Source organism: Mus caroli, chromosome 2 (assembly GCF_900094665.2).
Source record: "Mus caroli chromosome 2, CAROLI_EIJ_v1.1, whole genome shotgun sequence".
In the NCBI taxonomy this organism is placed as follows: domain Eukaryota; kingdom Metazoa; phylum Chordata; class Mammalia; order Rodentia; family Muridae; genus Mus; species Mus caroli.
In genome coordinates this window covers 136,712,467-136,729,161 of record NC_034571.1, presented here as the reverse complement: position 1 = coordinate 136,729,161, position 16,695 = coordinate 136,712,467, and the positions used below count along the sequence as shown (strand labels likewise).

Here is a 16,695-nt window from a genome sequence, read left to right as displayed (position 1 = left end):
TCAGACGCACCAGAAGAGGGTGTCAGATCTCACTACTGGTGATCGTGAGCCACCATGTGGTTGCTGGGATTTGAACTCAGGACCTTCAGAAGAGCAGTCAGTGCTCTTACCTGCTGAGCCATCTCGCCAGCCCTCAATTTGGATTTTTAACAACACTAGTTCTGGGACATTTTTGAAGATCTGTCACAGAATTATACCCAAAATAATTCATAGCCCAAGCCAATGTGAATGAATAACCATGTTTCTGGGCTAGTCTGGAACAAAGAAACTGCTTTAGTAATTAGGTAAAAATAAAGAAAGTCACAATCAGAATGAATATGGAACTTAAAAAGATGTATTTGCATGGTGTTTGAGGCAAAAATTATGGTATTTAACTCATGCTAATTGTCCTATCCCAAAATTATGCAATTTTGGATATAAACCTTCTTAAATCATTCTTGGAGAACAATATAGCATGCACTTTTGCCCACAATTTCATTTCTGGCAAGTTTAGGTGAAAGGTCATCTTTTTAAAATCATGTTGCCCCCCCCCCCAAAAATTATCTTGAACAAAACTTGTTAGAATTCTGTCACTTTCTGGAAGAAAGGCTAGCAAAGAGCTGATAGAGGGGAAAACACACACACACCTTGGTCTGAAAATCATGTTTAGGAGCCATTGTAGAGAAATTATGGCACAGATCTCACGTCTAATAGGAAGTTAGAAAATGTAACAAGTATTTTCTTGCCACATATATAGAACAGGATTTATTCCCCCACCCTACCTCGGTGCCTATCAGGTAAAGATAAAGATATTTGGATGAACTGTAGAGTTTTTAAGCTACACTGGAAGAAAATTCTGGCGTAATAATTACTTCTCAAGACTTTTCTATTTGAGCCAATTTGACTGAAAAATCATACTTCATTGCCATTTAGAAAAAAACTCCTGCAAGGAATATGTAATAACAACAACCAAAAAACCCTCCACTATTTCAGAGAACTTGTTAAGAAATTACATTTTCTGCATATCTCAGAAGATTTAGTGCCTATGAGCCTCCACACTTGAACAGATGTAAATGAAAATACCACATTTCCAGGAAATCTGGGAAGAAATATGGCTTTTTCCTCCCCCAAGTCCCTACTGTTTAAATAAATTTGTTTCTTGATTACATGGAGGGAAACTTTACAACATACTTGTGTCCCCCAAAACTTACACTTGAGTGGTTTGATATGAACCATTTATTTCTTGACAGTTTATAAAATAATATAGCATATAATTTATGAACCTAAAAAAAACCTAAGGAAATTTATAAATCACACACATATTTTTAAAAATCTGGCATAATTATTTTCTAAAGACTTGATGGATTGGGATTAAAAAGTCCTAATTTCAAGAATATTTTGGAAAGGAAATATAGTATGATATTATATCCAGATAATCCTAGTATGCAAATTTGGATGAAGAACTGCCATTCTGGGACCAAGGCAGTTACTCCTGAGGTCAAGTGCAATGGCTGCTATCACTGAGAACGGGGTTCAATTCTCAGCACCCAGTGTGGCTCACAACCAACCACCTATAACTCCAGTTCCAGTTATCTGGTGCCCTCTGGTGGCCTCAGAGGGCTCCAGGCATGCATGTGACATACAGGCATACACTTAGGCAAAACACATTCGAATACATGAAGTTAAAAAGAAAAGAGAAAGACCTAATTGTGTTTCTGGGCCACCTTTTAAAACTTGGATGTGTACATTTAGTGTAAAAACAACTTTTGGAGTGAATCTGGATGAAAAAGAAAATCAGATTGCCTAGCTGGTGTTTCTATTGGTTTCCCTACACTTTTATCTGAATTGCACTCCACAAAGACGTCAAAACAAGATTCTCTGGCTCAGGTATCAAAATGTTATTCACTGATTGCCTTGGCGTTCACTGAAGTCACTTTATGTGGTCGCTGGGCCAGGTAATTAATGTTTCAAAGGCCTGAAGAGTCTTGGAGCTATGCCCTTATCTTCCAAGCAGTAAGTTTTTGTGACCAGTCAGTCCAAGATACCTGAGGGTTCCATTTCCTAAAAAAAAAAAGAATGAGAATCACAGATCAGGTTGCAAATTTGTAAAGAAACAAAGTTTGCTAGACAAAAGGCCACCCAACATGAGATTGGAAAGGAAATAGAGTTACTGTCCACTGGTCTTACAAAGTGCAGTTTTCTATTTTGTGGAAGTGTAAGAATTCTCCCAGTGAATCCTTTCCACCGCTTGCATTTTCAAAGAGAGTATAAGGGGTCAGAAGATCACCCCAAAAAGGCTTTCAGAGTCAGGCTGGAGGGGCATGTTGTGGTGGGCACATTTTATCTTTCTGTGTCTGCTGAGGTGAGACCTTTGCCTAAAGCCTCAGGTCTTGCATGTGTAAATCTTCTCCCCCCTTGTGTGCCATCTGATGTAAGGTGAAGCGTGACTTATGGATAAAGCCTTGGCCACACTCTGCGCACACAAAGCTTCTCTTCAAAGGACACCTGCTTATGTGCGATCAAAGCTGCCTTATTACTAAAGCCTAGTCCACACTGCCTGCCCATACACTGTCTCTCCCTTGAATGCTTCCTCTTGTGTCTGATGAGCCCAGCCTCGTGACTAAAGCCTCACCCACACTCTCGGCACACATATGGCTTTTGTCCTGAGTGTGTCCTCTGGTGTGCAATGAAGTTTGACTTCTGGATAAAGCCTCATCCACATTCCTCACACACCATGGGCTTCTCCCCAAAGTGTGTCCTCTTTTGATGAGATTCGACAGATGGTTGAACCCTCCACCACAGTCCTTACACACCAATAGGCTTCTCCCCTGAGTGAATGTTCTGGTGTCTACTGGGGTGGGATTTTAAACTAAAGCCACATCCACACACCCCACACACATATGGTTTCTCCCCAGTGTGCATCCTCCTGTGAGAGATGAGAGTTGAATTCTGGTTAAAGATGTGCCCACATATACCACACACATAAGGCTTCTCCTTTGAGTGAATCCTCTGGTGGTTGACAGGGGTTGTCCTTTGCCTGAAGCACTGCCCACACTGCTTGCAAGCATTAGGCTTTTCCCCTAAGTGTGTGTTCTTTGGTGTGGGAGATGAGGTTTGATCTGTCACTGAAGCCAAGGCCACAGTCACTCCACACAATAGTCTTCTCCTCTGTCTCCTCTTGTGTTTAACAACAGCCAATTTCTGCCTAAAGCCTTTACGACACTCCCTGAACATGTCAGGCTGCTCCCCTGAATGTGTCCTTTGATGGATGATGAGGTTTGACTTCTGATTAAAGCCACGCCCACACTCCCTGCACATCTAAGGCTTCTTGCCTTAGAGTGTGTCCCCTCATGAATGATGAGTGTTGACTTCCGGCTAAAACCTCGCCCACACTCCTGGCACACAATGTTTTTTTTTTTTCCTCCGAGTGTACCTTCTGATGTCTGGCTAGGCTCTTCTTTCCACTGAAGGCCTTCTCACACACCCCACACACATACGGCTTCTCTCCTGAGTGGATCCTCTGGTGACTAAGCAGGTTTGTCATCTTGCTGAAGCCCAGCCCACACTCTTCACAGTTAACCATTCCAAATCCCATGATTTCTATTCGCTTCAGCAAAGTCTCTGGTTCTTTAATGCTCTCGGCTTGAGCTGGGCTGTCCTCCATCTCTACCCATCTGATGCCATTAGGGGAGCTGACTGGCCTGCCTCTGGGGTGGCCTAGAGAGGGCTCCCAAACTCCTTCTGGGGTGGCCTAGAGAGGGCTCCCAAACTCCTTTTCTTTGTCCTTTCAGATGAAGGCCTGGCACTTTCTCTCTCTCCACCTTCTGATTTATCTCTGCAGAAGCTCTTATCAGAGGCTTGCTGCTGCTTCTCCAGAACCCCCTGACTCAAGTCCCCTCGGTCAACTTGACTTTCCACACACAAGCATGCGAATATCAATGGGGCGTGATCACTTGGCATGTGCACAGGGTATTTCGGATTGGTGAGATCTGGAGGGCACACATGACCAGGGCAGAGTTCCAACTTTGCCTGTGCTGCAGAGGAAAGAGTAAGAATAGATAAGAGTCCTTGCAGGGACAGCCCAAACAGTCCTGCCTAACCTAATGGTGACCTTGTTCTTCAGTACTATCTTACCAAGACTTCCTTCATGTGCAGTCCTCCCCAGCCCATCCCTACATCTTGCATCTCCTGCTATGTCCAAATAAGCCCCATAGCCTTGAGGCAATAAAAAGCACCACAGTTAACAGATGTGTGAACCAAGCCGGGCGTGGTGGCGCACGCCTTTNATCCCAGCACTNGGGAGGCAGAGGCAGGCNGATTTCTGAGTTCGAGGNCAGCCTGGTCTACAAAGTGAGTTCCAGGACAGCCAGGGCTACACAGAGAAACCCTGTCTCGAAAAAAAAAAACAAAAACAAAAACAAAAACAAAAAAAAAACAGATGTGTGAACCAGACCAATACGCAAGTCTCCACATTTGTATTCATTAAAATAAAAATAGATTTTAAAAAGAGAGAGAGAGAGAAGAGACACCCGGAGTGAAGACAGCCTGCAAGGGCAGCCAGAGGCTAAGAGAGAACTCCAGTTTCTCTTCAGCCTCCTGGGCCACTAACAGCCCCATGTCCCATTTGCCTAGGCCTTTGCCACTCACCTTGACCGGCAACCTGTGGACGTTTCCTCTCCTCTCGCCATGTCTCTGTCCCTTGCTCTAGCTGGGTGATGAGCTTTGGTTTTGAAAATGGAATTCCTGCTCACCAGGAAAGAAAACTGTAGGTTAGGGTACGGAAGGGATTCTGACTTGGCCTCTGGAAGAGTCTCAAAAGCAAAGACTGAGGGAGGAGCTTCAGGGGCCAGTGCGGAGGGTTAGCAGTTACTGGAGATTAGCAGGACGATGGACTCGGACAAGCATCCACTGATTCTACTCCACGCTGGGTAAATGAACCTCTACCTCTACAGTGAACTTGACTGTCAAGCTGATTGGACAGAGAACACCGAGGAGATCAGTAAAGTGCCTCTGAGACTGTCAGTGTGTGTGTGTTGGGGGGGGGGGGTCCAGAGAAAATTCACTGAGAAAGAAAGACCTTCCTTGAAAGGGGGTGGCCTCACCCCATAGGCTGGGCCTGGATGGAAGAGATGGAAAAGTCAGCATGCATGCTTGTCCTCCCTCTCTCTGCTCCCTGGCTGCCATGGCGCATGCTGCTGTGATCTATCAAGGCCCCATTACCACGGCAGATTGAAACTGTGAGCCAAAAGAAGTAATTTCTCCTTCCATGCATAGCTGGCACACCGCTTTACTCCAACGCTTGGGAGGCAGAAGTATGTGGATCCTTGATAGCTGGATTGTCCACTGTGGCTCCTGACAGTATGTGCAAGCTGTTTCGGTAACAGGTACAAGGCTGCTGGCCATGAGGGCAAGGGGGACAGAAAGCGCCTATTGTTCAGCTGAAACGACCAGACATGTTATTCATGCGTTCCCATGGGAGCTGTAGGCTGAAGCTAAAAGTCTTTCAAAATAGGTAAGCCTGACCTATTCCAGCAATCTAATCATTGTCTATAAGGGGAGAAAGATGCCTGGTCCTTCCTGTTATTTACTGTGAAGTCACACTCAGCCAGTAGACGGTTTGAAAAGGAACAAAAGAACGTGGACATTGTTTTATACTGAAGAACTGTGTGGTGCACTGTTCATTACTAAGTAAATAACAGATACATGGGCTAAGCACAAAGGGACACTGAGTGGTGCCTGCAAGTGCCATCATTCAGACAGAACAGAAGCTGGACTCCAATAAGCACCAAGAAGCTACTCAGGACAAGAGAACAGGGTGTGTCCATCCTATGACAGCAGGACGACAGGAATCATTCCCTTGGCTCTCTGGAACCCTGGAGCCACCTTTCCCAGCCCCCCTAAAGAAGGACAGTCTCTTGAAAGTACATCTAAGTAAGGAAAACCGAAATGAGTGGGTGTCGGGTGAGCAAGCTTTCTCTAAAAGAAAAAGAAATTTTACTTGTGGGTAAAATCCCCTTCTAGGAAGGAAAGAGCAAGGTAAAGGGAAAAACAAGCAAGCAAGGGGAATCCAGATTCTTGAAAAGCAAAAAAGATGAAACAATACCAAAACACACACCATCTCTCCTTCCCCTTCAACCAAATATGAAAAACATATTTAAGCTTACAAAAGCATTTTCTCAAGCTAGGATGAGAGATGAACCCAAAAACACTAAAACTTGGCATTTCTGCTTACAAATAGTCACCCATGAAAACTCAACCACTACACATTACAGGAGGAAATATAAAATGGTCCAGCCACAGAACAGTACAGTGACTCCTGCAAAAAAGACAGCATGGTCCACCATGCTCCTCAGAATAGATCTGCAAAGCAGGAAGAGCAGTAACTTGTGCAGGTCTGGGTTCACTGGTGTGAATAGCAGCATCAGTCACACCGCTGAGGGATATGTGGAGATTATACCAGCAACCTGTGTCTCCACAAACCTCCACTCACCTAGTTAACCATACATCCATGAAGCCTACCCACACCGGTTATTATCATGATATTTACAAAATGACAATGTTCTCCTTCCCTTTTCCAGCCTAAATTCATTATTTAGAATTCTGTAAGAACAGCTGTCCCATCTTTCTGTTTATTGAATTCAATTATTTATTTATGTCCAGATGGGTCCTTATCTTATCTTTGGGGTTACAATATGACATTATCATTATGTTTTCTGCTGTTCAAATTATTGCAGCTTTAAACATTGGTTTGGGGTTACCTTTGTTTTAACTAATAAATGTGGTGCAGGTAACACTGTATGGCAAGCTTACATCTGAAGAATGCTAGACAGCTTTCACTCTTGGGAATCCTAAGATACCATGTATGAAGTTCCAACTACTCTCCAGAAGCGGGGGTTGGGGTTATGGTCAGGTACTACATACTATATGGAGAGGGTGAGACCAGGGGTCCTTGCTGGCCCCAGTCTTCAAGTGAACCCACTAAAGCATCAAAGATATTGAGAATATCATCTTGGTAATACTTAAATGACTACAGCTGAATAAATGAAGAAAACATTTTAACAAAAACATTTTCGTTTTAACAGACATGAATAAGCACTGAAGGAAAGTAATAGCATGGCTGGGGCTCTGGAATTTTAATTAGGGTGATTAGAGAGACCTCTATAAGGTCACAGAATCTGAAGGATGTGAGGAGTAAGCATCTCAGATGAGAGGAGAGCCAGGACAAAGACCCTGATGATGCAAGACAGTCAGGCTGGCAAGGTAAAGAGCAACAGACGCAGGTGATGCCGAGTGTCAGGATGGAACAACAGAGAAGAAGCCCAAATGTAAATGTGGTACAGGGAGACCCAGCCTTATACAATACTTGTTTTAACTTTCATTAGGATGGGAAGCCACGGAGAGGGGTTTTGTAAATGGATGCCATAATTTGATTTATGGCTGAAAAGATCCCTGTGGTTTCTGTCGGGGGAGGGGGACATAAGAGAATAAAAGAAGAGGACAAGAGATAGCAATGATCATTCCCGGACAATGGTGACACAGACCACAGAGGAAGCAGCAGGGGTTACAGGTCATTCGATTTCAGACTAGGCTGCCATAGACAGCTTGTAAAAAACAAGGAAGAATCAAGGATGACCTCAAGGACTTAAGTCTGAACCTAAAAGAGCGTGGCCAGGGCCCTGCTCCCCTTTGAAGAATTACCACAGGAGGGGAACTATACAGAGAAATACGGAGAAGAGCAGGATCAGATCAGATCCTCGACAAGGAAGTATCCTGGTGTGTAGACATGAAAGATCCCTACTACAGTGTGCGAGTGGCAAAAGACGGACAGAAGATAGGATTCTAACTCACGGACTTAAGTGAGCACATGCAGGCCTAGAGAGTGCCACAGCCAACCAAGTGCAAAGTGAGTCTGCAAAGACCACGGAAGCAAGGCAAATGCAGAGAGCCAGCTTGCATCAGCAGATCGAAGTTAGAGTTGTTAAACATGGAACAGCAAGGCTCAGGGAAACAGGAGGAGGGACACAGAAAGAGAAAGCCAGCATGCTGAATTCCAGGTACTTCTCTTTCACCTGCCTTTAATCACAGATGTTATGGCTGGAGAGAAAAACAATGAAAAGCAGATTTCTTTAAACAACTGAGGAAGAGTCCACATGGATTAAATATTAAATCATATTAACAAGTTACTCATGTTGCTGGGTGTGACGACGAAATTGTACACATTAAAGTTGTGTGTCTTTTAAAATAAAATTGTGTGTGTGTGATGTCTACTGAAGTTACGTGCCAGGAAAATAACTGAAAATTCCTTAAAACTATTCCAGCAGGACAAACTGTAAATGAGGATGGACAGGGGCTGGCTCCTGACAAACCCTGGGACTGAGCAGGGTAAACGAGCACTGAGGTGGAACGCAGGAAAATAAGGGAGGTATAGCCTGCCTGAATATTCCCTGCAAAAACTGTCCAGCTTCGAACAAGGTGATCTTCCTAGAGGAACCAGCTGGGGCTCTGACCCCCATTGGGACACCATGAAATACAAGATGTCCAAAGAGAGCAAAGGAAACATATTCCTGGTTCAGGACGTAAAAGGGAAGGGCACCTGAAACCAAAGGTGCTGGGAGATGTAAGATGGTCCACTCTGCCAGTAGTGATGAGAGTCAATACTTCCTGGACTCTTAGAACATTCTAGAGACGGTTCCTGGCAGGCCCTTTTCATTCTACTCTTCCAACAACTCAAAGTAGATGCTACTATCATTTTACACATGAGACTAGAGACACAATGAGATCAGGTCCCTACTGAGGTGACAAAACTATGAAGTGACAGCTTGGGAAAACATGGCTGTGAAGACCAGTCCTTAGGGTTGTAAGGACTCCCAGTGTGTCCGCTTTAAGATGAATCATGATTAGTCGCATGGTGACAAACGTTGAATCTGGGTGATAGATCTTTGGATTTTTCTATCTTTCTGGCTGTTTGGAACTTCTCCAATATAAGACATTAAAATTCCATTTAAAATCCTAGACTTCTTATAGTCTCCTAAGTCTTTGGATGCTTTGAAAACCTTGAGCATGGGAGGTGGTGGCACACATCTTTAACTCCCAGGACTTGGGAGACAGAAGCAGGTGGATCTCTGAGTTCAAGGTCAGCCTTGTTACAGAGCAAATTTCAGGAGAGTCGGGGCTACACAAAGAAACCAGGTTTCAAAAAACAAAACAAAACAAACAAACAAACAAAAAACCCTTGAGGAATGGGCCCTGGTTTGACTGCCTCCTCACCAAGGCTCTAACTTGGGAGAAGGGGGCACTAAACTGAGTACCTAAAATCAGGCCAATATAGCCACCTCATCCCGTGACACCTGGACACCTCAGCAATGTTGAGGGGTGGTAGTACCCAAAGACCATCAGCCCCCAAAACCACCCAAAAATCCAGAGGCAGTCCCACCCCGCCACCTAGTAAGTATCAAACCCTTAAAAGTTTCCTCACTCAAGCCTCACCTGCATGGGGACTTATATTATGGGCGATCTCTACCAATGCTGGGATTTCAACCAATCCTGAACCTGTCCGCACCCACAAGAACCCTAACACAGAAGGGTCGAGCCTTGCATCCATCTATCCCTGGGGTTCGCAGCTGAAGCTAACACAACGCCCTCCGAGATGCATGTCCATCTCACAAGAAAACACACCCGCGCCTGTGTCCCCTCAACTTCCAGTTTCCAGGAGCACTCACCAAAGAACAAGGGGATGCTCCAGCCTCCAGCTGGGGGGCACCTCCCACCTCCGTGCCCAGCAGGCACCAGGACTACATTACCCAGAGGGCTCCAGGCACAAGAAACATGCTTCCCAGCATGCCCCGCGACACCAGTTGTGCTCGAAAGGCTGCAGCTCCCGTTGACCTCTGATCAGTCCCTTTCTGGACCGCCTGCTTTGCTTAAATGGAGAGTGGTTGCTGCGGCATCTGGAGGCCCTTTCCTTCCTAAAATCGCGTTCATAAAACACATAAAACATAAACTCTCCTGCCACGGCCTGAGGAGCTGCACTCCCCGTGACCCCTGCAGAGATTTCCGCATCCGGTGCCAAATGACACCCCTTTCCTCCTCCAAACACAAACACACTGGCCGGCGGAAGTGGCGACCCATAGACGCTTCTTGGTTACTAAATGGATGAACAGCACTTTGGGGGATTTTCAGGGCCTTGGGCTGTGAGCCGGCAAGGGTTTGAAGCCAGTACAATATATATTTTAGGCAAAAGCTCCGAGAATGAGTGACAGGCACAGCTCTCCTTTTACTTTTTTTCTTTTGAACCGCTAAGTTGCCCAGAAGCACCTTACTTAACACTGATGGGCTGTCAAACCCAGGAATTTTTCATCCTGGGATTCTTGTAGTCTCTAAGTCTTTGGATGCTTTGAAAAACGTTGATGAGTGTGTCCCAGCTTGACTGACTCCTCTCCAAAGCTCAGGGAAGAATAAACAGAGACCCTAAGATTGGGCCAACATGGCCACATCACCCCAGAGAAACCTGGGCTTTTTTGGCGAGGCCAGCAGGTGGTCATCCCCTGTACTCCTCAGGCTGGCCGTGATCTTCCCGCATCAGCCATGAGTAGCTGCGGTGCACAACCAGCTCAGTCATTCTGAGCTGTGGACAAGTGCGGGATCAGAATGAGCAGAGCTGTGCATAGCATAGCGGTTCTCCCTGAGTTCATTACCGTGCCTCTGGATTTCACTGAGAAACCATGAAGGCTGTGGGGGCTTGCTCAGAAAGGAACTGTATGGAAGAATAATGTTGGAGAACTGGCTGCTCTAACAGATGACCTCAGTTCGAATCCCAGCACCAGCTCACAACCATCTGTAACTAACCGGGCATGATAATCCCACAGATTTGAGGAGAAAGACCACTGACACAAATCATCATGGCCAAAGCAAAAATAATAATAATAATAATAATAATAATAATAATAATAATAATAATTAATGCAAGCTTTTTTTTTTTATTCAGGAACGTGGGCTGTATTTCCATAAAAGTAGGATTCAAAAGATCAGCATTGGGGATAAGAAAGATAAAGGTTTTTATAGCTCAGGAATTATAGTAGGCAGGGTTACAGAAGCAGAACAAGTTGGTCACAACAATCTTCTGAAGCAAAGACATGGTTGCACGGTGGTCATAACAAGGTATTCATGACAAACCTGTCATACAACAGGTGGTCATGACAATCTGCTGAGACAAAGGCATCTTTGCTGACTCCTACAACGGGCAGTACAGAACCACTTGAAGTTCAGGTTACCAGCAGGGCATAGCCCCAACTCTGAGAAACGGAAATGTAGTCATAAATAGGCATGACCCTAGTTAGTTTTCCCTATCAGATGGCTTGCAGGCCTAAGATGGAGGCAGGTTACTTTCTCAGACACTGCTTTAAATCACAACATTTTTGTTTATTCTTCTCATGATCTTGATGCTCAGACAAGTCCTTATATAACAGATCATTTGTGAGAAAAAATAAGGCCATAGATGAATATGAAACTTGAAATGATTTGGGTTTAAATGATTTGCTATTCTTTCCCTGGGTACTTTCAGTAGAGTAGTCTACAAAAGAAAAAGATAGCTACAATTGCCATGATTCACCAAAAAATCGAGTTAGTTGAGGGGTAGGGTGGGTAAAGATACAGCTTAAACAGTAGAGTCGAAGCCTGGTATATCCGTTACTTTTCTGTTGCTGTTATAAAAAAAAAAATAACATGACCAACAGCAACTTCAGGAAGAACGAGCTGCTTTGGTGTGTGGCTCCAGAGGGTTAGAATCATTGTGGTGTGGAGGCACACCATGGCTGCAGAAGCAGGGAGCTGGGTCAGTGGTTGAAAAATGGTAATGGTGTGTGATTGGTACTGAGGTCTGCTTGGACATACATCATGAATGTTTCAGCTATCAGTATTCTATCTTCTTGTAAAACCTTTTAACATAATTGTGTTAAATTGTAGACATATTTATAGTCTTTATACCCAACCAGTCCGTGTCCTTGTGCTGGCGTGTCCTTGTGCTGGCGTGTCCTTGTGCTGGCGTGTCCTTGTGCTGGCGTGTCCTTGTGCTGGCGTGTCCTTGTGCTGNGCGTGTCCTTGTGCTGGCGTGTCCTTGTGCTGGCGTGTCCTTGTGCTGGCGTGTCCTTGTGCTGGCGTGTCCTTGTGCTGGCGTGTCCTTGTGCTTGCACCTGCCTCTTACTCAGAAGTGTGCTTTGCCTTATTGATATCTGAGACACACTTTATTATATGCTATGCTATATTGATATAAGATACATTTTAGGATGTATGAAATTTACTCCGTTTTGACCCCTTCTGACTTGATGTATCCATGCCAAATATAATCATGGCACAATGTCGTCCTGAGAGAGAGGATGGAGTTTTTCCCTGAGAAATGGGCTTTGCCATTATTGGTTTAGTGTGCCTACACTTTTTGGTGAGATATCAAATAATTTAATTATCTCCTGTCGATGCCCATGGAAGTGGAGACTTCCCAGGAGCTGGGTATCTGTTTCCATGGTTCTATGCCCTTCTTTCTTCCTTAGTGTTGAATGCATGAATTTAGTAGAATACGGGTTTTGCTTTGTTTGTGATAGAGACTGAACACAGAGACTCCTTCCACAAAAGTTCATGATTAGCCAGTTAGCTGTACCCTGAATCTCCACAGGATACATTTGAAACAATGTCTCTAAATGTAGCAATCATGGCACATGCAATTGGAACAGAAAAGCTCTTAAGACCCAGGCTGCCAAGTTGCTGGACAAAGGGATTCTATTAAGACATTTATAGGCTGAGCAGTGGCTGTGTATGTAGGTCGTTACTTCCTGTTGTACTTGGATAACTGCCTCTGAATAGTTAGTTCAAGAGCAAGCCATTAAGTTCTCACAGAAGCATAAACTACTCAACTGTTGGATTTTCTTTTACACGACTTGGTTTGGTTGACTAGGAAGTTGCAGAATTCTCTACATACATTTTGTTATTTTCCTCATTGTTCCCAATTGCTGCTGTTAACAACACACACGACAACAGCAACAACTCATTAGTTGGATCCCCAAATGATTCTTCATCAAAAGGAGGTTGGAAGGAGCAACAGAAGTGTAGAATTCCTGTGAGAAGCACAGTGAGCCCACGGGGAGCATGAAATGAAAGCTGGCTGGCTGGTACGTGCTCAAACTGCTGTTCAGAAAAAGCCCAAAGAAAGGACCGCAAGCGGTCCTTATTTCAGCCACAGCAGTCTGCACACATACATCCAAACTTTTCTCTGAAGTGTTTAGGGCTAAGTTGTGTGCACCACAGGTGTCTGAATAAACCAAGCAAGGACTTCCTAAAAATGAAAGCCTTATTCCATGAGCACAGCAATCAACAGCAGAAACCAGAATGCTGACGATGCTTTTTACCAGCCTACCTCAGATTCTGCTTTCCCAGTTGACCTGCTAGTGTGTTTTGCAACATCTTCAACTTTCTAGTACAGTCCCAGCCTGGGGTTAGGGGGAGTTGTCACACTCCTAGCCTCCTGTATGAAACATTTCTGTTTTTTTTTTTTTTTTCTTTTCTGATGGCATTTTAAAGAGCAGGATTCTTTTTGGTAGTTTAGTATTTCTCTTCCCGAATTTAAACTCACATTTTATCTTAAGCACACATTTCAAAATTATAGCCAGGGGCAAGAGGAGATGAATACAGTTAAATGGGAGAGGTGTTATCTTTGATAATGACTTTTCTGTAATAAGGGTTTTCAGGACTAGGGAGATGGCTCCTTGGAAAACGTGCTTGCATAAACACAAAGGTCTGAGTTCAGATCCTGAGCAGCCACATAAAAGTCACACAGACATGGTGGCCACCTGTAATCCCAGCACTCAGGAGACAGAGACAGCGATCTATGGAACTGGCTGAGTGAACTGGCTGGATCAGCCTCAGTACACAGGGTGGAAATGAAGGAAGATGCACAGTGTTAACCTCTAGCTTTAGCATTCACATGCACTCAGGCACACACACACACACACACACACACACGCACGCACACACACACACACACACGCGCGCGCGTGCGCGGGCCAAAAAAAGGAACATTGGGACAGGATGGCTCATTGCATAATGGCACTTGCTGCCAAGCTTGATGTCTTGAGTTGACTCACTGGACAGCATGGCAAAAGAGACCTGCCTCCCAAAAATTGTCCTCTGAACCTCGTAAGCCACTCCCAAACACACAAATAAATAAATGTACCTTTAAATTTTTTGAAGACACTGATTTAAAGATCGTGGAGTTATGACAAATGTTTGCTTATTTTTATAAAGGCAAAAAGAGACTAGAATTAGGAGTTCTATCTCCCTCAGTGGAAGGTCCACATCAGAGAATCTAGCTTCTTCTTCTTCTTCAAGGCTGAACTTTTGGAGTGAACACAGACAGGGCATTTGGCCTCTTGGGGTTCAGCTGTGAGCCTCAGTCTCTGCATCTATAACCTGTAACTTTGAGCTAGTAGAGCCTCTCTTTCTCCCCCCCTGTCCCACACTCACACATTTGTTTGTTTATTTTGTGTGGGGGTCGGAGGACAACTAGCAGGAGTTAACTTCTCTCCCCCCACCATTTGGACTGAGATCAGGTCATCAGACTTGGCAGCAAGCGCCTTTACCCACTGAGCCATCTCTCGGCCCTGAACCATGATTCTTTGTGCTTTGAATTGAGAACTTCCATTCAAGGTTTCTCCCTTGGTGATCCCTTGATGGAGTCCAACGATCTTTCACAGGGGTCACCTGAGACCATTGGAAGACACAGATATTTACATTATGATTCATAACCATAGCAAAATTACAATTATGAAGCAGCAATGAAAAGAATCATGGTTGGGGGTCACCACAATACAAGGAACTGCATTAAAGGGTCGCAGCATTAAGAAGGTTGGGAACCTCTGGTCCACATAGTCCCTGACTTGGTTCTCTTACGTGCTTCTGCACTTTGAACAGCAGGGGTCGCCCTACACACAGTGATTACTTCTTTGCCTAGTGCTTTTTCTCCTGCAAACTGATTCTTCAACCATTAGGATTCAATTGTCCAACGTTTCCCTGGTGCTGTGGGGAGCCAAGGACTCTGAGGAATCTGGTGATGTTTCAATTTTTTCAAATATCTGTGAATAGAAGCTTTTGTTTTGTTTTTGTTTTTTGATCCAGGGTTTCTCTGTGTAGCCCAGGATGTTCTGAAACTCACTCTGTAGACCAGGCTGGCCTCAAACTCAGAGATCCACCTGCTTCTGCCCAAATGCTGAGATTAAAGGCATGTGCCAACATTTCCTGCTGGAAACTTTTTTTGTTTTTGTTTTTGTTTTTTTTTTGTTTTTCAAGACAGGGTTTCTCTGTATAGCCCTGGCTGTCCTGGAACTCACTTTGTAGACCAGGCTGGCCTTGAACTCAGAAATTCGCCTGCCTCTGCCTCCCGAGTGCTGGGATTAAAGGCGTGTGCCACCACGCCCGGCTCCTGCTAAAACTTTTAATTGTATTATATAACTAAGAATATTACTGAAGAACGTTGGGGCAACCACAGCTATAATCCCACTGTAATTTTCTACACTAAAGTGAACTACAAGTAGGTTACTACAACCACTCATTTAGGAGAGTGGAAGAGCATATTGTCCTAGGGTTCTCAGAGCATGAACTCAGTCAGTGACTCAGCACCTGTGAGTGGGTACTTTGTGCCAACTACTATTTGTTTATAGTATTAACAAATGAAGCTGTAAAACTGGGGTCGTAGAGCATTGGCATGGTGAAATAGTCTTAGGTACACATGCTTGTAACCATATTGCAATGGCCCAGAACATGGACTGTACAGACAAGCTGCTGGAATACAGACCTCGCCATTATCTGTGCAGGGATTATTCCACTGGCAGAGAGAGGTAACTGAGGAAATGGCCACGGGTTGAGTTCCATGTGTACGCACATCACTGTTAGAAGAAGGATGAGAAAGGGACAGAAAGTTTGTCCCTATTTATTAGGCACAGGACTGAAGTGATAGGGTGATCATGCCAATAGCAGTAGCTAAGATATTTGGAGTAACACTGGGCTGCCCTAGGGTGAATGCTGGCATATTGAGAGGCTTTCTTAACTTAGGTGAGGTTCCATATGTCACGTGAGGATTTTATGAGGCGTGAGTGTCTTAACTATTTGAAAGCATGGTGTTTACTCAATAAATATTAGTCACAGCTTGTCAGGGGTTGATACAGTCTTTAATTGTTTCACTTTCTGGTTTTATTCAAATTTCTCCTCAATCTTATTTAAAAAAAAAAAAAGACTGAAGGAGTGCTTTTCTTTTCTTTTCTTTTCTGCTTATCCAGTCAAAACATTTACTAATCACCTTCTCTATGCCCCGCACTATATTAGACACTAAAGATTCATAGTAAATGAGACACAGAATCAAAACAAGGTCTCCTCACCCGCACAAGATAATGCCATAGCTATCTCCTGGCCCGATCCTCTCCACACTTCAGTATGACTCTGATTCACCCGATTCCCTTCTTCTCCAAACCCAGGTCTTCAACGAGAGCAGCAAAATCTCTTAACTGCTGCATCATCTCTGCAGCCCACGACCAATGCTCTGAGGCCCTCCCACCAGGCTCTCTTCCTTTGGCTTTCCTAGAACAAATGACCTAATTTATATGTTGTTGTTGTTAAAATTGATATATGTGTGTATAGTGTACTTATGTGTATGTATTCACACATATGAGGTAGGAAGGT

At 44.3% G+C, this 16,695-nt stretch overlaps 1 protein-coding gene across 1 annotated transcript; it reads right to left on the bottom strand.

The window, feature by feature from the left end:
- Nucleotides 1-1,862: 1,862 nt before the first annotated feature.
- Nucleotides 1,863-11,197, bottom strand: LOC110307196. The gene is made up of 5 exons (XM_029468486.1): nt 11,152-11,197; nt 9,699-9,770; nt 8,049-8,073; nt 4,627-4,722; nt 1,863-2,040 (listed from the first exon to the last, which is right to left on the bottom strand). Exons 1-5 carry the CDS (start codon nt 11,195-11,197, stop codon nt 1,971-1,973), a joined length of 309 nt encoding a protein of 102 aa, XP_029324346.1. The 3' UTR covers nt 1,863-1,970.
- Nucleotides 11,198-16,695: the final 5,498 nt, after the last annotated feature.